Here is a 26250-nt window from a genome sequence, read left to right on the forward strand (position 1 = left end):
TTGCTGGGTGATCATATCATACAACCCATTTAGAACCTATCCTTGTGTAACATTGCCTATTTCCCTACAGATTGTAAGCTTGCGAGCAGGGCCTTCCTACCTCTATGTCTGTCTGTTTTACCCAGTTTTGTTCTATAACTGTTGTTCTAATTGTAAAGCACAACGGAATATGCTGCGCTATATAAGAAACTGATAATAATAATAATAAAAAAATAAATATAATATATAAACAGGTAAAGACTTGAGAATGCTAGTCAACACCATGCACAGTCATCAAAGCTTATTTATTAAACAAAAAATGTAAAAATGTTTTTATAATCGGATTAAAGGTCAGTAACGAACTATGCGAGACATAATGAGACTTTCAAAAAAGTCCATCAGTATTCGGCATTCTGGCTCAGACTAACCACAGCAGTTCTTTCTTTCAGCACAAAAAGGCAATATGGTTCACACCCTCTAAAAGATGCAAAAATAATTAAGTCAGCTCCACTTTTCATTTTAGGAACTTAGGGGTAAATTTACTGAAGCTTCTAAAACAGCAAGTGAAGGTGTTGCCCATAGCAACCAATCAGATTCGATCTTTTCTAGAATGCAATAGAGAACTGACAGCTGTATTAAGCATGGAGAAGTGATAGAGTGGAAGTTGATAACGCACCAGCCAATCAGCTCCTAACTGTCAAGTTACAGGCTGGGTTTGAAAAATTCCAGTTAGGAGCTGACTGTCTTATCACCTTCCACTAACCACTTCTTTATCACTTCTCCAGGCTTAATACATCTGCACTTTTATTTCTACTGCACACAAAACACAATCTGGAACAAATTGAATAGCCTGCAATTTGCGAGCAATGACAATATTTCATCAACATAGCCTCGAGATATAAAGATCAATATTTTAATATTTTTTCAAGGGAAAAAAAGGTTGTATTTGGGTCTTTTTTTTTTTAATCAAGTGTATTTTATTGATTTTCATATGAACAGACAAAGATTAACAATAACACACAGCGTACATTAAGAACACCAAAAAGATAAATAACATATGCATTTCCAATGACAGGGCATAAAACAGAGGTATTTATATAACTGTATACAGTAAAGTATACAGTATTGAGTCATGTCAGAGAATAGCTATAGGAAATAACGGAAGTAAAATAAGAAGTAAAGAAGGGTACATGGAGGCAGGCCAGAACAGGTGAGAGGCGAGAGGTTGGCCAACAAGTCATAGAATACACAGCATAGATTATACAGAGGGATCAAGGAAGTAGCTGGAGTTCTGGTCGCATTTCCCAGAACATTTACGTTTGATATACATAAAGCGCTCACGTGATAGTGTGGTATTAATCAGGGCCACCCAGGCTGCATGAGAGGGTGGGTCGCTGCCCATCCATGTGCGGGCTATACAGACACAGGCCAGAGTAAGGTGATTATTAACATATACTCTGATAGGCCACCAATTCCAACCCCAAAAAAGGAGTGTTATGGTAGACTTACCATAGTTAACACTCTTTCTGCGAGGTACATTGGTTCCACAGGAAAACTTTGGGGTGTAGAGTGGATCTTGATCCAGAGGCACCAACAGGCTAAAGCTTTAGGCTGTCCCAGGATGCATTGGGGCCTCCTCTATAAAACCCGCCTCCAGGCACTGGAGCTCAGTTTCGGTAACCAGTCCAATGCAGGAGCAGGCAAGAAAGAAGACAGATGTTAGTCACATTGAATCACGACAGGAGAAGGTACCAGCGGCTAATGCCATACAAACCAAAATAAGCTAGGTGCGTCAGGGTAGGCACCCTGTGGAACCAATGTACCTCGCAGAAAGAGTGTTAAGTCTACCATAACACTCCTTTTCTGCAGCAGGATACATTGGTTTCCACAGGAAAACATCAGAGATGTCCTAAAGCAGTTCCTCAAGAAAGGGGACGCGCCTTAGCGGGTAAAAGAACCCGGCATCCAAAGGAAGCATCCTGGGAGGCGGAAGTATCAAAGGCATAGAATCTAATAAACATGTTCACTGAGGACCACGTAGCCGTCTTGCACAGTTGTTCAGCGGACGCGCCACGGAGTGCCGCCCAAAAAGGTCCAACAGACCGAGTAGAGTGGGCTTTAATAGCAGCAGAAGCTGCGAGACCAGCCTGCGCATAAGCTTGTGCAATCACCATTCTAATCCATCTGGCCGAGGTTTGCTTATTCGCAGGCCAGCCACGTTTGTGGAAACCGAACAAGACAAAAAGGGTATCTGACCTCCTGAGAGAGGCAGTCCTCTCCACATATACACGGAGAGCCCTTACCACATCCAAAGACCGCTCTTTGGAGGACAACTCTGAAGAGATAAAGGCTGGAACCACAATCTTTTGGTTAAGGTGAAAAGATTACACCAATTTAGGTAAAAAACCCGGTCGAGTTCTTAGAACTGCCTGGTCACTGTGAAATATCAGAAAGGGTGGACGACAAGACAAAGCGCCAATATCCGACACCCTTCTTGCAGAGGCAATAGCCAGCAAGAACAGGACCTTGGCTGTAAGCCATTTCAGGTCCACTCACTCAAGAGGTTCAAATGGAGACTCTTGCAGGGCATTCAGTACAACAGCCAGACCCATGAAGCCACAGGAGGGACATAGGAAGGCTGAATCCGAAGGACACCCTGAGTGAAAGTATGAACATCAGGTATAGATGTAATTTTTCTCTGAAGCCATACCGACAAGGCAGATATAGGAACCTTGAGGGTGGCCAGAGGAAGACCTAGGTTAAGGCCTCGTTGCAGAAAAGCCAGGATTCTGGATGTTCTGAATCAATATGCATCATAATTAATATCAGCATAACAGGTGAAGTAAGAATTCCAGACCCTGTAATAAATCCGGGCAGATGCCGATTTGCGGGCTTTCAACATAGTCAGGATAACCACCTCAGAAAATCCTTTGGCCTTCAGGAGTGATGCTTCAAGAGCCATGTCATCAAAGCCAGTCTGGCCAGGTGTGGGTAAAGACAAGGGCCATGTACAAGAAGGTTCGAGCGCTAAGGAAGTAGAAGGGGTCTCTCTGTCGATAGACCCTGCAGGTCTGAGAACCAATGCCTTCGATGCCACGCTGGAGCGACTAGAAGTAGTATTCCTCCTTCTTGTTTGAACTTCCGTAGTACTCTGGGCAGGAGTGACACTGAAGGGAACACGTAGGGCAGCCGAAAGTTCCATGGAACCATCAGTGCGAACACAAACGCTGCTTAAGGATCCCTGGTCCTTGATCCGTAGATCGGTACCTTGTGATTGTGTCGAGACGCCATGAGGTCTACATCCGGTAGGTATCTTCTGTCCACTAGGAGTTGAAGATTTGCAGATTAAGACTCCACTCTCTGGCGTGCATGCCCTGGCTACTGAGGAAGTCCGCTTCCCAGTTTAGGACACCTGGAATGAACACTGCCGATATAGCTGGCAGATGGCATTTTGCCAACAACAAAGGATTTTGGACACTTCCATCATTGCCATGCGGCTTTGAGTGCCGCCTTGATGGTTTATGTATGCCACCGTGGTGGCGTTGTCTAACCGTACTTGAACAGGCCTGTTCTGTACCAGAGGCAGGGTGAGAGATAATGCATTGAACACCGCCCTTAACTCCAGAATGTTAATTGGGAGGAGTGATTCCTCCTTGGTCCAATGACCCTGAAACGAGTGTTGCCCCAATACCGCACCCCATCCCCTCAGACTGGTGTCCGTTGTCAGCAGGACCCAGTCGGGAATCCAGAAGGGACGGCACGGTTAATCGCTGATCCTGTAGCCACAAAGTCAACAACAGACAAACCTCCGGAGTTAAAGTGATCATCTGAGATCTGATCCGATGAGGTTGGCCGTCCCATTTGGAAAGGATTAACCTCTGTTGTGGGCGGGAATGAAATTGAGCATACTCTACCATGCCGAACGCCGACACAATCAGGCCAAGTACTTGCATCACCGAGAGTATCGACATTCTGGGGCGACAAAGGAACCATCTTATCCTGTCCTGAAGCTTCAGGACCTTTTCTGGAGACAGAAACAGCCGTTGACTGTGTGCATCCAGAAGTGCCCCCAGGTGCCCCATGCTCTGAGCTGGGACCAGCAAGGACTCTTTCCAATTGATAAGCCACCCATGGGCTTGCAGGAAGATTACCGTCAATTGCAGATGACTGAGGAGGACATCATGGGAATTTGCCAAAATCAGCAGGTCGTCCAGATACGGCAGGATTCTGATCCCCTGGCGACAGAGATGGGCCGTCATCACGGCCATGACCTTGGTGAAGATCCGAGGAGCTGTGGCCAGTCCAAATGGTATTGATGGAATTGATAATGTAGGTTGCCAATAGCAAACTGCTGAAACTGCTGGTGATACATGGCAATAGGTATATGCAGGTATGCATCCTGTATATCCAGGGATACCATATATTCTCCAGGTTCCATAGCCAGTACAATTGAGCGCAGTGTTTCCATGCAAAACCTGGACACTCTCACAAACTTGTTCAGGGATTTGATGTTGAGTATAGGCCGGAATTACCAATTTGGTTTCGGGACTAGAAACAGTATCGAATAATAACCTCTGCCTCTCTGAGACTGAGGTACCGGCACAACCACTCCTGTACCCAGGAGAGAACTGACACTTGGTTGCAAATCTTGCGCCTTTAACGGATCCGAAGGTAGAACAGTGGTGCAAAACTGGCGAGGGGGATGTCTCTTGAAAGAGACAGCGTACCCGTGAAATACAACTTCCAGCATCGATGCGTCTGAAGTGGTCTTTAACCAGACCTGAGTGAACTGTAGAAGGGTATCCGTTTGATAGACAGACAGTGTCCGGATAGACAGTCAATAGAGAGACACCATATGTTAGACAGACATTAGGTCGACAGTCTCAAAAGGTCGACATGAAAAATGTAGACAGTACAAAAGGTCGACAGGTCAAAAGGTCGACATGAAAATGGTCGACATAAAAAATAGACACTTTTTTTTTTCCATGTAACATGTTTTTGGACTATTTCATACTTTCTCTATCCATGTCGGCATAGAGTTGGTTATAAACCTTGTGGCGAGCGCAGCGAGCCACCATGCCCGAAGCGTGGCGAGCAAAGCGAGCCCCGCAAGGGTATGCCTTTCTACAACTGGGGGTCCCAGATGACAAAACTATCCACACAAACCACAAAAATGCAAAAAACATGGTTTCTACCTTTTTCATGTCGACCATTTTCATGTCGACCTTTTGACCTGTCGACCTTTGGACCCTGTCGACCTTTGGACCCTGTCAAACTAATGTCTGTCTAACATATGGTGTCTATCTATTGACTGTCTACCTAGACACTATCTATCTTTTATACCGGAACCCTGTCGAAGTCGGCCTCGCACCCTGGGGCCCCCAGGGGGAGGCCCGCTCAGTCATGCAGCAGGCTTGTCTTGTTTAGAAGCAGGCTGATGGGCTGCCCAGGATTGTTTGGCCTTGGGCTTTGTGGTTTTGGGAGTACGAGACTGTCTCGGGTATGCCTGACCGTTTGCTTTCCCTTGAGGCCAAAAGGAACGAAAAGTAGTACCTTTTGCCTTCTGTGCAGAAGGATTTGTATTTGGGAGAAAAGCTGTCTTAGCAGTTGCTAACTCAGACATAATTTTGTTCAGGTCTTCCCCAAACAAAAAGTCCCTAGTAAAGAGGAGTACCTCCAAGGTTTTTTTGGAGTCTAGGTGCACTTTCCATGACCTCAACCACAGAATACAGCGAGACAGGACAGATGTAGTCGACGCCTTGGCCGTCAACACACCCGCCTCAGAGGACGCCTCCTGAATGTAATAGGCAGCGGTGGTAATGTGAGACAGGTATTGTCTGGCATTGTCAGAGATATCCTCGGGCAGCTCTTCCTCTAGTGCCTGAACCCTAGCGTCAATACCTTTTGCAGCCCAGGAGGCAGCAATAGTGGGCCTATGGAAAACTCCTGTAAGGGAGTAAATAGACTTCAGGCATTCCTCCACACGTTTATCTGTCGGTTCCTTCAATGAAGTGACAGTGGTGACAGGCAGAGTGGATGACACCACAAGGCGGGTAACATGAGAATCTACCGGTGGTGAATTTTCCCACTTGCTACATAACACTGCAGGGAGAGGATAGCGAGCCAAGGCCTGTTTAGGCAGAGGGAATTTCCTCCCTGGAGTAGACCAAGGTTCCCGTCTGATGTCCACTAAATGGTCAGAATAGGGTAACAGAGTTTTAACCACCTTCTGCCGTTTAAACATATCCGTTTTCTTTGCCACAGTATTGGAATCCTCATCATCAGAGATTTGTAGGATTTGTTTAATAGCAACCACTAAGGCAGGGACATCAATCTGCAAGGGAGAATCCTTATCAGTAACACCAGATTCAGTGTCTGACAGGACAGTATGCTCCCCCTCCTCTTCAGATGAAACATCAGAGAGCTATGTGGATTGTGAGGAAGTAGCCCGCTTAGATGACCCAGAGGTACTGGAGTGACCTGGGGTGGATTTCTGTCTAACCAAGGACTGATTTAATTGTTGCAGCTGGTTAGGTAAAATTTCCACCCAAGGCGGATTAACCATAGGGACAATATGTGGCTGGAGTGGCACAGGTGGTCCCATAGGGGGCGTAAGGCATTCTACCAGAGTACACAGTAGATTAGTGAACACAGCCCAGGGTGGCTCTTGAGCAGACCCAGGAGCTGCGGACTGACTAGGTGGTGTATGACACATAGTACATAGACCATTATAAAAAACTTCCCCTTCTGGTAAATCCCTGGAGCATGCTCTGCATGATGCAGGAGCTTCCACTGATTTACTGCCCTTTCTGTTATAGATTATGTAAAAATGCAACAACAGAGCGACTTAGTACGATAAAGCCAGACAAAGTACACTACCTGCGAATAAATCTGGTATTAAAATAAAAATAAATCACAGTAGAATATACGTATTGGATAAATACTGTGAAGTACTATATTAGCAGACCCAGACGCACCTAGCCTCTTAGGGTACAGAATATAGTGACAGTTATATCTGGAAAACACAGAGTAAAACCACACAGCAGATACAGGTACACAGGTGTGGTATGGAAGTTCGGCCACACTTAGGTCGACAGTGTATAGGTCGACAGGAATTCTAGGTCGACAGGTCAAAAGGTCGACATGAGTTTTTTAAATTTTCTTTGGTGTCGTTTTCTCTATACAGTGACCAGTGTCAAAGTCGAAAAATATTGCAGTACACACATCACGTACAAATTACATACAGATGGCCTGCTGCGCGTGTACTTGTTCTGCCGTACGTGCACATATCCGCAATTTGCGTACGGTCGCTCCCGCGGTCCTGCGCGTGGTGTGGGTATTTACGGCAGAGTTTGTGAACGCATGGAGGGCTATCAAAACATTACATATTTAATTCAAATAGTGCACATTGTACACATAGTCCCCTTGCACCACATCAGAAAATTATAGCTGTTTAAATGGTAACAGAACAAAGGGATTCACCTTTACAGGATAGGAGGGGACAGAACAAGGTTACAAGGTGGTGTTTGGTATCCAGCTGTAGGGTATTTTAAGGGAAACATTCTGGTGTTGGTTTGAGGAAGATCGCATGTTCCTGAGCATAGTTAGGTGCAGAAGCAGAATATAGATATAAACTGTATTTACTGTATATTATGTATGCGGCGCGAATCCAGAGGAGACCACCCACAAGAGCAGTTGAGAAAGACATCGCCCACCTATTCAAACAGACCTATGACCTCTCCTGTACTGTAAATGACCATCCCTGTGTCCAATGGACAAAGAGATTACAGTATCCATTGTGTTATGTTTTGGATGAAGTGAATAAAGAGAGCCTGCAGCAGGCTTGGTCACACAAGACTCACAACGCTATCTACCTGATTGCGGAGGACCGGGCCGGGTTGCGCAAGCCAATCTACTCACGTATGTACATTGACTGTAGCCATTTACTCTGTTGTATTGTAGTGCATAAATTGTATTGTTAAACCCCCTTTCAAAAATAATCCACTGTGGTGTCGGAACCCAACGGTTAATCACAATTGGTGTCGTGTCCTCATTGCCCTGCTAAGGTTTAAAGTGTTTTATCATTGCATTGCATTGCTGCATAAGGTTAAAAGTGTAATAGCATCACACTGCATTGCTGCATAAGGTTTAGAGTGTTATATCATTGCACTGCATTGCTGCATAAGGTTTAGAGTGTTATATCTTTGCACTGCATTGCTGCATAAGGTTTAAAGTGTAATAGCATCACACTGCATTGCTGCATAAGGTTTAACGTGTAATATCATTGCACTGCATTGCTGCATAAGGTTTAAAGTGTAATAGCATCACATGCATTGCTGCATAAGGTTTAGAGTGTTATATCATTGCACTGCATTGCTGCATAAGGTTTAAAGTGTAATATCATTGCACTGCATTGCTGCATAAGGTTTAAAGTGTAATAGCATCACACTGCATTGTTGCATAAGGTTTAAAGTGTATTTATTATTGTATTGATTATCTGTATAAGGTTTAAAAGCGTTATCAATTGGGTGTGTACGCGCTGCGGGTACTTTGTACCTTCAGCGCGGCGTTTGTACGCAGAGTCCGTACATTGTACGGGACTCATTACGTTAATAGTGTAAAAGGTACGTAGAGTGAATATTAAGTCTAGCGGCCGCAGCGGCTCCATGGTAAAGGTGTGTTTAAAGGTATAGCTTTATGTTTTAAGATAAAATCGACATTATCAATTGGGGGCTCTCACGGGATATCACGTTCTTAATGATGTATTGTACATTATAAACGCGACGCTGTGGTCGATCAGCTTGTGATGGACGCATCATAAAAGCTGAGAAAATCATCATATCCATGTGTATTGTCGTGTTATTAGTAAGACGCCGATATGAAATTCAAGGGACAATATGTTTCTCATAATATTTAAGATGCTAAAATGTATTTTTATTGTTGCAAAACAAGGTTCAAATGAGTCATATTGTGTTTGATTCAGATTGGATTGCTTATCTGTTAAGTAGGGTTAAAAGTATATTTAAAAGTTGTTGCATAACCTTGATATAGTGTTTTTTTTTTTTAACTCAGGCCTAAAATAACTTCAGGTGCTTGCATGATGTGTGATTTCTTTGTGACAAAGGAAGCCGCATGGTCTGTCCTCCATTTTGGACTAACCACATGGCCTGTCCACCATTTTGTGTAACCCTCATGGATGTGGAAGGGGGAGGAGCAGCGGCCATTTTGGGAAGGTAATTTTTCTAAATGGCTGATTTTCAGTCTGCTCAAGAATAATCAGCTCTCCCTGGTCACAATCACCATTTATGAGTTACCAATGCATTTATTTAACCCATGCCATAGTCAATTACAAATAGTTTCAGATGGGGCTTAATGAAAGTTAATAGTAAGATGAATACTTGATGTAGGGAGTACACACAGATTAAAAAATAAAAGTTTTTTTTTCTTTTACCTCTAAGATTTAGCTAACTCTGTTTACTATAAAATAGCCATTGAAATGCAAATTAACATGTATAACTGCTTTTTCTTAGCAGTGAACAACCCTCTTGAACAGGCAGTCAAAAGCACACAGCATTGATATGCAAATTAGAGACTTTAAAGGAAATGCATTCATTTCAGTAGGTGTGTACTGTGTGGGGGTTCTATGAGAGTCAAGTGATATATATTATATATAATATTATTATAATTATGTGTATATTTATATCAGTGTATGTTCTGCAAGATAGCTATCCAATCTGAATCATACCATTTGAATTATTGATTATTGCTAGATTCATTTAGAACTATGTGAAAACCGGAGATATTTGGTGATATATAGTTAAAAAAAATATATATATATTTAAGGAAGTAAGTGTAAGACACACACGCAGCCTGGCCTAGTTGTAAAGGTTTATACAGAAGAAACTGTGTGTTGTGTTAAGTGAGCGATTATAGTTAATATTGCTCACATTGATAGAATTGTGTGATTTGTGCTATTGCGGACGTACGGTTTTTGTACACGTGTCTCGAACAAAGTACAAGACTGCGTACGCAGCGTAAGGGACACGCACGGTCGCGTGTTTGCGCAAAGTGCGTAAGAATGCGGGCGCTGAGTACAAATTATACAATAGTGTTGTTTAGTTTAAAGGTGGGATAGAAGCCACGCTACAATAACACAAGATTGCCCAGTTTCCAAATATTAGTATAAAACCTTTTTTACTGTATTGCCTCTGGGAATAAAGCTGTTTTATCTGAATGAAAGTTAATTTTCTGTACAGAAAAAAAAACCAAAGTGTATTTGAGTGAACGAACGTGAGTGTGCGAACGTAACATTAAAAGTAGTGGACCCCAGGAATTCGGGATCCCGTAGAAGTGGTACACCGAGTGAGTGGAGACTCGGTGGCGTGAGGCAGCTGACTCATGTTAATATAGATTGAAGTACAAAGGAGCAAGGTAGCAGAGTACCGCAGACCAGAAGGTCAGCGAGGTTTAGAGTACCGCGGCCCAAGAGGTCAGCGAAGTTTAGAGTACCGCGGCCCAGGGGGTCAGCGAAGATACCCATATAGGCCTTATTTTTTTATACGCTCCGGCTGAGGTTTCGCAGCTTGTGATTCGATTCCAGTGGTCGGACGGCGGATAAGTAACAAGTACCTATACGCTGTGCGATTGGACCGCGCGTGAGTGGGTGCAATATCTAGCGCAACGTGATACCCTTTTTACGAGCTTTGCGTAAAATCGCGGGTTCATTAGCGCTGAATATGTGACAGCGCATCGCAAAGCCTCTCCATTATATTCAATGGTGGGAACTTTGCGGCTAGCGGTGGGGTCACGCGCCGGTCAGCGGCTGACCGCGGGTAACCCCCCCGCTGACGGCAAAGTTCCCACCATTGAATATAATGGAGAGGCTTTGCGATGCGCTGTCACAGCACAGACAGCGCACAGCCAATCAGGTGAGCGCCACGTAGTAGCGCTTCCTGATTGGCTGAAGGGACCTCAGTGACAGGAGTCACGTGGGGTCCCGGCACATTCGGGGAAAGGGGTCTCATGTGTCAATATGGGACCCCTTTCAGTCCGCAGGATCGGGTCATTGCGTTTTTTTTTTTTGCCAAGTACCTGGATTATTTTCTGGACGTGGATGTATCTCTGGACGCTGGAAGGTGAGTATAATTATCTTTTATTTTCAGGTATCCGTGGATTCTACTTGGAGAAGAGGACCGACTGCTTCGTGTCAACATAGGTAAGTATGTGTGTGTCGGCAGTATGTAATAAAGTTGTACTTGTCACGGTGTGTGTGTCCTGTTTTTATTTGGGTATTTTTTTTCCAGTAGTACTACAGGTACCAGCGGGCCCGTTTTTCTCCCGCATGCTGGTACTTGTGGTTCTCCAAGTACCAGCTTGTGGGGGAGGCTTGCTGGGACTTGTAGTACTACTGGAAAAAAACAATATTCTGACATTTTTCTCAAGGCTATCAGCCTCCCATCCGCAGCCCTTGGATGGGGGGGGACAGCCTCGGGCTTCACCCCTGGCCCTTGGGTGGCTGGGGGGGGGACCCCTTGATTGAAGGGGTCCCCACTCCCCCAGGGTACCCCGGCCAGGGGTGACTAGTTGGATATTTAATGCCACGGCCGCAGGGCACTGTATAAAAGTGACCCCCGGCTGTGGCATTATCTGTCCAGCTAGTGGAGCCCGATGCTGGTGTAAAAAATACGGGGGACCCCTACTCGTTTTGTCCCCCGTATTTTTTGCACCAGGCGCAGAGCCCGGTGCTGGTTTTAAAAATACGGGGGATCCTCTGTCAAATTTTTCCCCGCATTTTTAGAACCAGGACCAGCTCGAAGAGCCCGAGGCTGGTTATGCTTTGGAGGGGGGACCCCACGCCATTTTTTCCCTTGATTTTACCGTTCCAGCTATTAAAAAAAAAAATATATTTTAAAAAATATATAAAAAATACTTGTGCAACCAAAAAAGACAAACCAAGTACCTAATCCCTTCTAATAAAAATAGATATGCTATTCCCCCCCCAAAAAAACACCAAAAAAAACATGTTTTAATTTTTTTTTATTGGTTTCACCCTCCAAAGTGTGGCGGATTGAAAATGACGAATTTACTGTCTAAAAGCACTGTTGTCGAATTTCCAAACTTGAATTGAATACACTTTGGTCGAATTGCAGCACTTGTATCATTGCAGAAAAGTCGAATTTGACAAAAGTCGAATTTTAAAAAGTCGAATTTTGAAAGTCCGTTTTTTTTGACGGAAAGCACTGAATTGCATTGACGAATTATTTTTTTTGACGAAAAAAATCCAGAAATTCGACAATTTCGGGAATTCGACCGCAATTGCATATACCCCATAGACGAGATCAAGGGACATATATTAAGGAATCACGAGCCATATACAAAACACAGATTCGGTTAATGGGAAGAACAGAATAAATGCAACTTTACCCTTTTGATAGAACTTACTGGGGTTAGGAGGAGGCCTCTAAACTTCTGCTTCTCTCTCTAGCAGAAGTGACCTCTAAGTAACTTAACAGGAGTTTTGTTAGAGATGGTATACATATAGAGTGCTCCCACCCAGGAAGCACAAAATATGTTAGATACCCACGAAGACTAATGTTGCATTTCACTGTTCTAGATGCATGTCCATCACAGGTAGAGGAAATTATCTCAAGGATACCGGGTTCCCTATGAACTTAGAATGGACAAGACACTGGATTGATGGCTGGGATAGTCTCAGTAGAGATATAACACACATAGAATTTTCTTTTGGGGAACAGACCGATTAGGGAATCATTCCCCGTAGTGCCTAATCCAGATGTCAAACTTTGTAAATTTTTCTTTGCGTCTACTAACTTATCTGTTACTACACTCTGTGATTTGTCTTCAAAGTTTCCTCTTCATCCTCTTACGTTCACCGACAGGATTACATGTCAAACGTCACATGCCTACTCCGTCTTTTCAGAGTTCTGCCCAACCCCAGTATATCTCACCAGCATAGGGACACCAGTATCAGTGTGCCTGGACATGCACAAAGGGTGGAGAATGGGAATACTGGTGAAGGGAGACTGTGCATAGATACCGATATACATGATGGTGTGACAGCCTGATGGTGAACGCAAATCTGACAAATTTTCTTTCTATTATTTCCCCTCTCTTTTCACTTTCCACGGATGATTTACTTCACACAACTGATAATACACAACAGTTAAACACATTGAAATGCAAGATTTATGTCTACAGAAAGGTCGCTGACTCGGAGAGAACCCGTGACAAAGAGCAGAGTGTAGAGAACATCGTATCACTGGAGTGTCTGTTCCGGGAAGGTTGAGACGGCACCTGAGCGCAGAGAACAACAAGACCAGAGGCGGTTGTCGCACCAGTTTTTTTTTTCTTTCTCCATCTCCCACTACCCTCCTTCTCTCCTTCTTTCTCCCCCTTCTTGTTTCCCTTCTCTTCCCTTAAACAAGATGGACTTACCCCAAGAGACTGCGTTCCGGGTTTTCCTGTTAATCCTGATGTTGACCAGGACAGTCTGTTTCGGTGAGGGTCCCAGAGAGGTCGAGAAGGGATCTGGAATGGGTTCTGATGGCAAGGATGGACTTGTAGAATCACAAGAGCAACGCATCACTCGAGCAAAGGCGAGTATCAGAAAGCGCTCTGGTAGTCAGGGAGCTCGGAGGCACTGTGAAGGGTTATTGTCTGAGGAAAATTGCATTTGTAGAAATTGTGAGAACATAGTCGAGGATGGGTGCATCCAAAGGTGTCAGTCCAGCCTTAATATCAACATGGACCATCATCCATTGAGTGATTACCACTCACTAGTGGGTAAGGTCTTAAACCAGACAGAATGCTGGGTGTGCTCACAAGTACCTCAAGGTCAGAGCAAGTCAGGATTAGTACCATACCCTTTAGCAATAGATGAGGTACTCGAATTACGGGGTGGGAGACCGGTGGACAAGAAATTTAATATTTCTAGGCCACCTAGCTTGAAGCTCCACCAGTATCATGTAGATAGATCCATAGTGTGTTTCAACATTTCCAATTGCCGAAAACCGGGAAATTGGGAAGTGACCTGGAATAACCAGACAATGACCTTTTCACACAGAGCTGATAAGATACCCATAGACTCGCAACTTGTACGCCAAATAGCCAACAGTGGAAGGTATTTTCGGTATAGGTATACTCGAGGAAGCAAAACCATGTGGGTTGGAAAAGTATCACCAGGGTACTGTGCTCATATCATCCAGCCCGATACTTGTACAGAGCAGATGGGAGAACTAGGGATTGGGTTTTTCACTTGGAAAGTTTGCAATATGGTAATGTCATATTCTGTCCCATATGTTCTCCCCGATGATGCCTATTTCATATGTGGGAGGAAGGCGTACAAGTGGCTTGCCCCGAGCTCAGAAGGATTGTGTTATGTTGGAAGAGTGTTGCCAGAGGTCATGACCATAACCCATGATAAGATGAAAGACGTTTACCGCAGTGCTCAGGCTCCTTATACTCATACTCACTATGAACACATCGTCAAGAGACACCTCATAGAGAGGACAGAGCACGTAGCCTCTGATTTGATCCACGAATCCACCGGGATTCAATTCCTTCTCGCATTAGACATCACCCGTACTGCCAGAGGAATTGTAAATTATAGGTATATTCATGCGCTAGCGAACTTGATAGATAATATCACTGAGATGTATGACGACACCTTCAGGTATACAGGAAGGGAGTTACAAGCTTACAAGAAAGGAATTGATTCAGCACAGGATGGTCCTTAATTATGTCACAGCCGTGACGGGTGGGTACTGTGTCACTCTGGCAACTCAATATGGTGTGAAGTGCTGTACGTATATCACGAACAGCACTGACGACCCCACGGAGATCATCGATCAAAAGATGGACGATATCTTGCAGTTGAAGTGGGAGTTCCGAAGGAGACACAACCTTACCCTGACTGCTGTGAGTAATGAACTGACCGGCTGGGTCTCATGGTTGAACCCACGCAATTGGTTCTCAGGATTAGGAGAGTGGGCTCAAAATGTTATTATGAGTGTAGGGAAGTTTCTCCTTTGTATCCTGGGAGTCGTCATAATTATTGGTTTGATATTTAGGTGTGTTCGAATTCTAACGCGGCGCAAGCACGGCACAAAATTGATGAGTCTAAGGAGCGGGGGCGCTGTTACAGCGGCAGATTTAATTTACAACCCATCCATAGAGACAGTGTTGTGATAAGGATTGCAAATGAATTCCATGGCCTGTTTCTTTCACCCGTTTTTCCTTTGTCTCCCCCTCTGCCCAGATCCACCCATCCGGAAAAGACATCGACCCTACCCAAGAATGTTTATGAAAATGTTATGTGAATGTATTTTAGATATGTGTCTTATCTTCATCTCTACAACCTTCAGTTAATGACACACATAGTCGACAGGTGATATCCACATGTACTAGCACTCACATATGTTCCCCTTCCATGTATCATCAACTAAATGTGCACCCCATTTGTTGGAACAAGAAGCCGAAAAGAGCTCGGTAGTGTTTATTGGCCCACTTACAGACCCTTAATACGGGATAAGAAGGATTTAATGTATACTTCGCAATACCTCGAAGCTTATTTAGAACATCTACGGCACGATGATACATGCCCCTCAGACATGGATTCATACATACATACTTTTTACTGTCCCACTAGGTCATACATTTCCCACCTACAACTCTCCCCCGATCATCATCGTCTGTAAATATTGCTTTAATATTTTTCTGTTTAGTGATTAGATAGTGGCAGTTATTGGTGACTGCCAAAGGGTGGACTGTCAAAGTCGAAAAATATTGCAGTACACACATCACGTACAAATTACATACAGATGGCCTGCTGCGCGTGTACTTGTTCTGCCGTGCGTGCACATATCCGCAATTTGCGTACGGTCGCTCCCGCGGTCCTGCGCGTGGTGTGGGTATTTACGGCAGAGTTTGTGAACGCATGGAGGGCTATCAAAACATTACATATTTAATCCAAATAGTGCACATTTTACACATAGTCCCCTTGCACCACATCAGAAAATTATAGCTGTTTAAATGGTAACAGAACAAAGGGATTCACCTTTACAGGATAGGAGGGGACAGAACAAGGTTACAAGGTGGTGTTTGGTATCCAGCTGTAGGGTATTTTAAGGGAAACATTCTGGTGTTGGTTTGAGGAAGATCGCATGTTCCTGAGCATAGTTAGGTGCAGAAGCAGAATATAGATATAAACTGTATTTACTGTATATTATGTATGCGGCGGGAATCCAGAGGAGACCACCCACAAGAGCAGTTGAGAAAGACATCGCCCACCTATTCAAACAGACCTATGACCTCTCCTGTACTGTAAATGACCATCCCTGTGTCCAATGGACAAAGAGATTACAGTATCCATTGTGTTATGTTTTGGATGAAGTGAATACAGAGAGCCTGCAGCAGGCTTGGTCACACAAGACTCACAACGCTATCTACCTGATTGCGGAGGACCGGGCCGGGTTGCGCAAGCCAATCTACTCACATATGTACATTGACTGTAGCCATTTACTCTGTTCTATTGTAGTGCATAAATTGTATTGTTAAACCCCCTTTCAGAAATAATCCACTGTGGTGTCGGAACCCAGCGGTTAATCACAATTGGTGTCGTGTCCTCATTGCCCTGCTAAGGTTTAAAGTGTTTTATCATTGCATTGCTGCATAAGGTTTAAAGTGTAATAGCATCACACTGCATTGCTGCATAAGGTTTAGAGTGTTATATCATTGCACTGCATTGCTGCATAAGGTTTAGAGTGTTATATCATTGCACTGCATTGCTGCATAAGGTTTAAAGTGTAATAGCATCACACTGCATTGCTGCATAAGGTTTAAAGTGTAATATCATTGCACTGCATTGCTGCATAAGGTTTAAAGTGTAATAGCATCACACTGCATTACTGCATAAGGTTTAGAGTGTTATATCATTGCACTGCATTGCTGCATAAGGTTTAAAGTGTAATAGCATCACACTGCATTGCTGCATAAGGTTTAAAGTGTAATATCATTGCACTGCATTGCTGCATAAGGTTTAAAGTGTAATAGCATCACACTGCATTGTTGCATAAGGTTTAAAGTGTATTCATTATTGTATTGATTATCTGTATAAGGTTTAAAAGCGTTATCAATTGGGTGTGTACGCGCTGCGGGTACTTTGTACCTTCAGCGCGGCGTTTGTACGCAGAGTCCGTACATTGTACGGGACTCATTACGTAAATAGCGTAAAAGGTACGTAGAGTGAATATTAAGTCTAGCGGCCGCAGCGGCTCCATGGTAAAGGTGTGTTTAAAGGTATAGCTTTATGTTTTAAGATAGAAATCGACATTATCACCAGGAACCCAAATTAGTGCACCGTGTCTACTCGCATGGCTCACCATGCCTAGGCAAGGTGCCTTGCTGCGCTCGGTACAGGTTACTATTTCCAATCGTAGTCCACGTGGATCGTTAAGTATGAAAAAGTTTTTTTTTTAAAAGACAAAAATTGGGAAAAACTTATGTCAACCTCTTGACCTGTCGACCTAGACACCGTATGCCCAGGCACACACAGTCACAGGCAATGCAGAAATTATTAAACAATAAAGCCGCAGTGTACTAAAATTTTATATATATATATATATATATATATATATATATATATATATATATAGAGAGAGAGAGAGAGAGAGAGAGAGAGAGAGAGAGAGAGAGAGAGAACAAAAACTGCGGCACTGAGGGACTGGTGTAGAAACTATATATTATCCAAGAATTACACCCATAGGCATCAACGTTTCGGGGAATCTAACCCCTTTGTCAAGATGTAAGAGTAACTAGTTATGTAACCAAGTTATTAGTAATTAGTTATTAGTAACCAAGTTATGAACAGGAGCTTCAGGGAATTGCAGAGAAGAACAATAGCAGAACAAAAGTCAGGGTGGGCACCCTCTGGAATCCAGTGTACCTCGCAGAAAGATTTAACCATGGTAAGTCTTACCATAAATCTCCTTTTCTGCAGCGGTGTACACTGGGATTCCACAGGGAATAACATCGGAGGTGTCCTAAAGCACTTCCTTATGGGAGGGGACAAACCAGAAGTGATAAAGGCTGGAACCACAATCTCTTGGTTAAGGTGGAAAGATGACACCACCTTAGGCAAATAACCAGGGCGAGTTCGAATATCTGCCTGGTCACGGTGAAATATCAGAAAGGGTGGACGACAGGACAAGGCACCTAGGTCCGACACCCTCCTAGCAGAGGCAATAGCCAAGAGAAAAAGGACCTCAAGCGTAATCCATTTCAGGTCCACACACTCAAGAGGTTCAAATGGAGACTCTTGCAGGGCGTTAAGAACAACAGGAGGTTGTATCCACAAAACACCCTGAGTGAAGGTATGAACGTCAGGAATAGACGCAATTTTCCCCTGAAACCACACCGACAAGGCAGAAATATGAACCTTGAGGGAGGCCAGACGAAGGCCTAAATCCAGGCCTTGTTGCTGAAAAGCCAGAAGCCATGAAGTTCTGAACTGATAGACATCGTAGTTCTTAGCAGCACACCAGGTGAAGTAAGAGTTCCAGACCCTGTAGTAAATCCGAACCGAAGCTGGTTTACGGGCCTTCAGCATAGTTTGGATGACCGCCTCAGAGAATCCTTTGGCCCTCAGGACTGATGCTTCAAGAGCCATGCCGTCAAAGCCAGTCTGGCCAGGTCTGGGTAAACACAGGGGCCCTGAATGAGGAGGTCTGGGCGTTGAGGAAGTAGAGGACATTCCATTGATAGACCCTGCAGGTCTGAGAACCAATGCCGTCTGGGCCACGCCAGAGCGACCAGAAGCAGGACTCCTCCTTCTTGCAGTACCCTGGGCAGGAGATACACCGGAAGGAACAATCACAAGGTTACGGCAGCTGAAATTCCAATGGAATTGCTAGTGCGTCCACGAACGATGCTTGTGGATCCCTTGTCGTTGATCTGAAGACCGGAACCTTGTAATTGTGTTGAGACGACATCAGGTCTACATCTGGTAGGCCCCACTTGTCCACTAGGAGTTGAAAGACTTCCGGATGAAGGCTCCATTCTCTGGCGTGTATGTCCTGACAACCGAGGAAATCCGCTTCCCAGCTGAGGATACCCGGAATGAACACTGCTGATATTGCTGGCAGATGGTGTTTCGCCCAACAAAGAATTCTTGACACTTCCACCACTGCAGTGCGGCTTCGAGTGCCGCTTTGATGATTTATGTAAGCCACTGTGGTTGCGTTGTCTGATTGTACTTAAACAGGCCTGTCCCTATCAGAGGCAGGGCCAGAGTCAATGCATTGAACACTGCCCGTAGTTCCAGAATATTGATGGGGAGGAGAGACTCCTCCTTGGACCAGCGACCCTGAAGAGAATGTTGCTCAAACGCCACGCTCCAGCCCCTCAGACTGTAGTCAAGAGGACCCAGTGAGGAATCCAGAAGGGATGGCCCCTGCTCAACTATTAATCCTGGAGCCACCAGGGTAGAGACAAGCGGACCTCCGGAGTCAGGAATATAATTTGAGACCTGATCCGCTGAGGTAGAACGTCCCACTTGGAGAGGACTAAGCGTTGGAGAGGACGAGAATGGAACTGAGCATATTCCACCATGTCAAAAGACGACACTATCAGGCCTAGTACTTGAAGGGACACTCTTGGGCGAGAAAGGAAGTATCTGATCCTGTCCTGAAGCCTCAGGACTTTCTCCGGAGATAGAAACAGCCTCTGGCTGTGTGTATCCAGTAGAGCCCCCAGGTGCACCATGCACCGCGCAGGGACCAGGGAGGACTTTTTCCAATTGATCAGCCACGCGTGGGCTGTGAGGAATTGCACAGTCAGCTGGAGATGACTCAGGAGGACCTCTTGGGAGCTTGGCAGGATCAGCAGGTCGTCCAGAAACGGCAGGATCCTGATTCCCTGTTGATGGAGAGGAGTTGTCATCACGGCCATGACCTTGGTGAAAATCCGAGGGGCCGTGGTTAGTCCAAACGGCAGAGCCCTGAAGTGATAATGGAGGTTTCTAATAGTAAACCGCAGATATTGCTGATGTGAAATGGCAATAGGTATATGCAGGTAAGCATCCTGTATATCCAGGGATACCATGTAGTCCCCAGGTTCCATGGCCAGTACAATGGAGCGCAGTGTTTCCATACAGAACTTGGAAACTCTCACAAATTTGTTCAGTGACTTGAGGATGAGAATAGGCCAGAAAGACCCACTGGGTTTCGGAACTAGAAACAGGGTCGAGTAGTAGCCCTTTCCTTTTTAAGAGATAGGCACCGGCACCACCAATCCTTTCTCCAGGAGGGGTTGTACAACCAAGTGTAGAGCTTGCGCCTTCAATTGGTCCGATGGGATGACCGTTGTGCAGAACTGGCGAGGAGGACGTCTCTTGAAGGAGACCACGTACCCGTGAGAGACAACTTCCTGCACCCACGCATCTGAAGTGGTCCTTAACCAAACCTGGGTGAACTGCAGAAGTCGTCCTCCCACCCTGGAGTCCCCCAGGGGGAGGCCCGGCCCGTCATGCTGCAGGCTTGTCCCGTTTGGAAGCAGGCTGACGGGCAGGCCCGGATTGTTTAGATTTGGGCTTACTGGTCTTGGAAGCATGAGGCTGTCTCGAGTACACCTGACCCTTTGATTTACCCGAAGTCCGAAAGGAACGAAAAGTTGTACTTTTGGCTTTTGGAGCAGAAGGAGTACTATTAGGAAGGCACGCAGTCTTCGCAGAGGCTAAGTCACAATCTTGTTTAGATCTTTTCCAAAAGGATATCTCTCTTAAAAGGGAGCACCTCCAGAGTCTTCTTGGAATCCAGTTCCACCTTCCAGGACCGCAACCAGAGAATACGGCGAGCCAAAATAGACGTAGTGGCCGCCATGATGCCCGCCTCAGAGGACGACTCCTGAATATAGTGGGAGGCGGTGGGGTAATGTGAGACAGACACTGTCTGGCAATGTCAGAAATAGCCGAAGGTAGCTCATCCTCCAATACCTGGACCTATGCTTCGATACCTTTTGCAGCCCAGGAGGCCGCAATATTCGGTCTATGTATCGCCCCATTTATGGAAAAAATTCACTTCAGGCATCCCTCCACACGCTTATCTGTCGGTTCCTTCAAGGAGGTGGCAGTGGTGACAGGCAGAGAAGAGGACACCACAATCCGTGCGACATGAGAGTCTACCGGAGGTGGAGTTTCCCACTTGGTACTCAAATCCGTAGGGATAGGATAGCGAGCTAGCATCTTCTTAGAGAGGGAGAATTTCTTCCCTGGTGAAGCCCATGCCTCCTGGCGTATGTCAATTAAAAACTGTCAGAGTGAGGGAAAACAACTTTAACCACCTTCTGCGCTTGAATTTATCAGGCTTCTTTGACACAGTAGTGGGATCTGCTTCATCATCAATCTGGAGAACCATTTTGATAGCTTCCACTAAGTCAGGGACATCAACCTGAGTTACAGGCTCCCCGTCAGAGGCCGCTGAGTCAGAGATCGGATCAGTATAAGCCCCATCCTCATCAGAAGTATCCGAAATATGAGTGGATTGGGAGGAGGAAACAACACGCTTGGAGTACCCCTTGGCCCCAGAGGGCTGAGGTGTAGACTTGTGTTTAACCAAAGTTTTATTCAAAATCCGTATCTCGGCAGACAGTGTCTCTGTTCAAGGCGGATTTGCTACAGGGACAATTTGTGGCTGAAATGGCACAGGTAGTCCCACAGGGAGCGTAAGACGAGTTATCAATTTATTTAACATACAGGCGAAGGCAACCCAGGGTGGCTCTTGATTGGCCACAGGAGCTACAGGTGGAGTGGGAGAGGTATGGGACCCAGCACCCACGTCCCCAGCAGCAGTCCCCCCCCCCCCCCTGGTAAATCCGTGGGATCAGCACTGCCTGAGGCAGGAGCGTCCACGAAATTCCCAGCCTGTGTGGCAGACATTATGAGGAATGTAGCCGTGGGGCACACAGTACAATATAGCCAGACAATAAGAATACCGTATACCAATTCCCTGATATATGTGCTAAAAAAAGCAGAACACAAACAGAGAATGAAGTCGGTATGGGGTAACTGAAAAAAAATAAAAAAAAAATATATATATATATAAATATAAATAATGTGGACCCTGATGCACTTATCCTCTCAGAGCACAGAATATAGTGATAGCAAGGGTGTGATACACTAAATGAAAACACACAGCAGATATAGGCATACTCAGTCACAAACACAATGCAGATATAAAGTGCACAACGAGAATACTGCACTGGACAGGCAAATTACATATGACAATAGAAATGTATATGCAGAGATATAACAATGCAAAGTAATACTGGATGTATATCACAGAATAATTGTATCACCTATTCTGTTATAAGTACACTTGTTCTTAACTAACACTCTCTAAATGACATGTAGAATACTCAAGTGACTGTAAAAATACGGCGCTGTGACAGGCGGCTTTACAGAGGAGACATCAGCCCAGCAATCCTGTTGAGATCAGCCCTTCTTGTAGAAATGGCGCCAGATCTCTGCAGGGAGTGAGGGAGAAAGTGAAAGCAGTTCCAGGGCGGGAACACCTGCGGAAGATGGCGCCTGGAGCTGGGGGAAGGGGCTACAGGTCAGCGCCTTATCCCCTCACGCTGGACTTCACCACCAGTACTTATGGAGCCTTTAGCAAACGGTTTATCAAGAAAACCAACCTGCGCTCCGGCTACCCTGGTGGATATAGTGGGGTCTCTGAGCCATAGAATGTCCACTCCAGCCGCGCGGTCCGTTTCCTGGAGACCGCGCGGGAACGCGATTTAGCCCGGCAGGTCCCACCTTGGGGTCCCTCTTACCTCCGCCCCGTGTCCTGCAGCCAAGCGATCCTGGAGATGTGCAGCGGCGGTGTGCCAGAATACCGGTGCGTCTCCGCTGCAAGTACCCGGGAACCAGGCCGCGGGAGTATACAGCGTCGCAATGGGGAGGTAATGAAGCCGCAGCACAGTATGTCCCCTGGACATAAAAAGTGCTGCGGCCCATGAAGTATTTTCAATAAAGCTGTATTCTTCTTTTCTTCAGGGCTGCCTAACGCAGCCCCCCCAGTTAGTGACCTGTTAATGAGGCACCAACTTTAAAACTGAGCTCCTGTGCACGGAGGTGGGGTTATAGAGGAAGCGGTGCGGTGCATCCTGGGAACAGTCAAAGCTTTTAGCCTGTTGGTGCCTCGGATCAAGATCCAACTCTACACCCCAATGTTATTCCCTGTGGAATCCCAGTGTACCCCGCTGCAGAAATGTATATTATGCCAATGGGGGAACAGCGATCAATAGTAGGGTCCTTTAACAACTTTTCAACTGCTTTCCACACTTTCAAAGCCTGTTGTAACAAAGGGGGGAGACAGATGTTTGAAATATGCGCAGAGAAATTGCAGTGGGGAAATCTGAAGACCCGCTTTATCCAGGAGTGCCACGGAGAGATTACCATAGTACCCAGGTGTGACCTATTCACCTAATTGAGCTAATTGCGTGGCTAAATAATATAAGTATATGTCTGGCAGTGCCACGCCGCTGTCACTCTGAGATCTACACAATGGTTTAACAGCAATACGTGCACGACTAGAGCCCCAGATAAATGAAGCAACACAATGGGAAAGTAGTCGAAATTGCAAGAGTGGAAAATAAACTGGGGCATTCTGAAGTGTGCATAAGAATTTTGGCTGGATAATAATTTTTTTTTAGATTAACATGGGCCGTGACAGACAAGGGAAGCTTCTGCCAGATTTGAGTTTTAGCTCGTAAATTATCAAGCTGCGGGGTTAAATTTAGGCCAATAAAATCAGCAGAAGAATGTGAAACCTGGATACCAAGATATTTAAACTGTGTGCAGCACCTTAAGGGGAGATTATAGTCAGGTGGGTGTGTAGTAGAAGCAAGTGATGGAAACATCACTGATTTGTCCCAGTTGGACACCGGAATAAAAACCAAATTCCTGTACCAAGGAGGACAGGTAGGGAACCCAACATATATGATAAGAATAAAATTATGTAGTTGGCATATAGGACAATTTTTTCTTCATGATCAGCAACCTGAAACCCCTTTATACGAGTAGTGGCTCTAATGGCACATGCTATGGAAAGTGCGAAAAGTAAAGGGGACAGTGGGCACCCCTGTCTAGTCCCTCTCTCCAGTAAAAAGGAGTCAGTGGTAAAACAGTTAACAGTAATTCTAGCTGCTGGACAGGAATATAACAGTTTAACCCATGCTAGGAAATTGGGTCCTATCCCGAACCTTGTCAAGACCTCTCAAATGTATATCCATTCAAAAATATCAAAAGCACGGGCTGCGTCCAAAAATACCGCGACCGCATTGTCCATCCCCTCACCTCATAGAAGTGAACAAACGGCGTAGATTTAGAGCAGTGCACCTGGTTGGCATGAAGCCCGTCTTGTCCGAGTGTACTACTTCAAGTACCACATTATTAAGTCGGAGTGCCAGCAGCTTTGCCAGAATCTTGATATCACTTGCTTCTGAGGAAGGACAATTAAGTCCGAAACGTGTTAAGCTGGTGACTTTCTGTGGGACTCTTGCTGGGGACATCATTTGCCAAGGGAGTTGAAGGTGCCCGGAACGTTCTGGACTTCCTAACCTTATTATACCTAGGAGGGAAACTGATGATCCCTGATGCAAGCCCCATCCTCTTATATGTGGTTACATGCTCTTATTCCGATTTTATTGTGAGTGCGATGTATTAATAAACCCTTTTTCTTTATGTGTGACAATATTGCACAATGATCTTTTCTCTTGTTCAGAGATAATATTTCTTCCTGCGGACGAAATTTATGAGTTGGAAGGAACACAGATAAATAAGAATTGGGGACACACAATTTAATTATTGTGTAATCACTTTTTTCTTTACCCTTTATGCATATGAGTGTGCACCAGGGTGGTGAATATTTTTTGTATTTGATCTTTGTGGGATTGTTGTGAAGATTCCTGTTAATTTCACCATCAGGTTGCCGCATTCAACAGTTGCGCAGTTGTGTTTGAATTTGTATTCTTTTTTATCACTTGACAGCAAGGAGATAGAACAGTATGAGTAAGGAGAAAGCGGATCTTTACCCAGCTTTGGGATTAGTACCATCAAGGCTACCGCCATGGAAGGGAAAAGAGATCCCAGCTCTAACAAAGAATTAAAAACCAATAAAAGTTTGGGGGCATAGAAATCTATACGAGTCTTGATGGGGAGGCTATCCACTCCCAGAGCTTTATTATTAGGAAAGAATTTAATGGCAATTTCCACTTCTTCCAACGTTATAGGATCCTCCAAAGGATGTTTGGAGTCCGTACATAACACCTGTAAAACAATTCTGTTTTTTGGACTTTTTTTTTTTAAATAAAATGCTGCTTTAAATCTCAAGACTTCAAAAATGTCAAATCTCATCACATCAATTTCAAAATCTTATCACTGCTTGGAAAAGGCAGGCTATTACATTTGGGCCTAAGTCTTCTCTTAGTCTTACCATGGCTCTGGCTTGTTCTCGTATGGATGTAATAGCTAGGATGCTATAAAGTGCTCCATTGACATAAGGACGAATCTGTGGAGTACAAACATCACCCAAGTTCATACCCAATTCCACAGGATGTGACATGACACAAAAGTTCTACTAATATTAAAATATACAAATATGATAAAATGAAATATAGACAGTCGTGATTTACTCTCCTAATTTATCCAAAGCATGGCTCAAAACAAACAGTATTTTATGAGTAGTATTTTATAGTAGAAATGAATTTAGGTTACTAAAGTGGTAGCAGACAGACTAAGAAGTGAAGTATTTATTGTTGTCAGCACTCACACTTATATCTTACCCGGTCATCCCACATCTGGTCATGATCAGCATGTGCATGGGACACTTTCTAAAGCTGAAAACAAGCGTGACCATTGCTATGTGCTCTGTGATACTGCATTTGTTGCTCCAGGTAAATTACACTTTGATGCATGCAAGTATGCATTCATTTATTTTCCACGCACGCACTTGTGACAGACTTGCATGCTATTCTGAATGAGATCCAATGTGGCCGCACCGCCCCCATACATCCGCTTCCAGAAGTAGCTATCACAACACATTTGTGCCACCCCTACAGTATAGCTTTGGCAAAAGAGATCTGCACAACTCAGAATATCCTGCAATTCTGCCTACACAGCCATGACATGCCCTCAGAACATTTGCCTATGTACAAATGACTTGTTGCTGCCTGGTTATACCGATTCAGCTGCAAGTG

General features: G+C 44.8%; 1 protein-coding gene across 5 annotated transcripts in view; it reads right to left on the minus strand.

Moving 5' to 3' along the window:
- ARMC9 (armadillo repeat containing 9) overlaps positions 1-26250 on the minus strand; it is a 433139-nt gene that overhangs the window by 43329 nt on the left and 363560 nt on the right. For all 5 annotated transcript variants that reach the window (XM_063916557.1, XM_063916560.1, XM_063916558.1 and 2 more), the window contains one exon: positions 25488-25562. In XM_063916557.1, the coding sequence (XP_063772627.1) occupies positions 25488-25562 (75 nt within the window). The remainder of the gene's footprint in view (positions 1-25487; positions 25563-26250) is intronic.

The sequence above is a fragment of the Pseudophryne corroboree genome, chromosome 4 (genome assembly GCF_028390025.1).
Source record: "Pseudophryne corroboree isolate aPseCor3 chromosome 4, aPseCor3.hap2, whole genome shotgun sequence".
Taxonomy (NCBI): Eukaryota; Metazoa; Chordata; class Amphibia; order Anura; family Myobatrachidae; genus Pseudophryne; species Pseudophryne corroboree.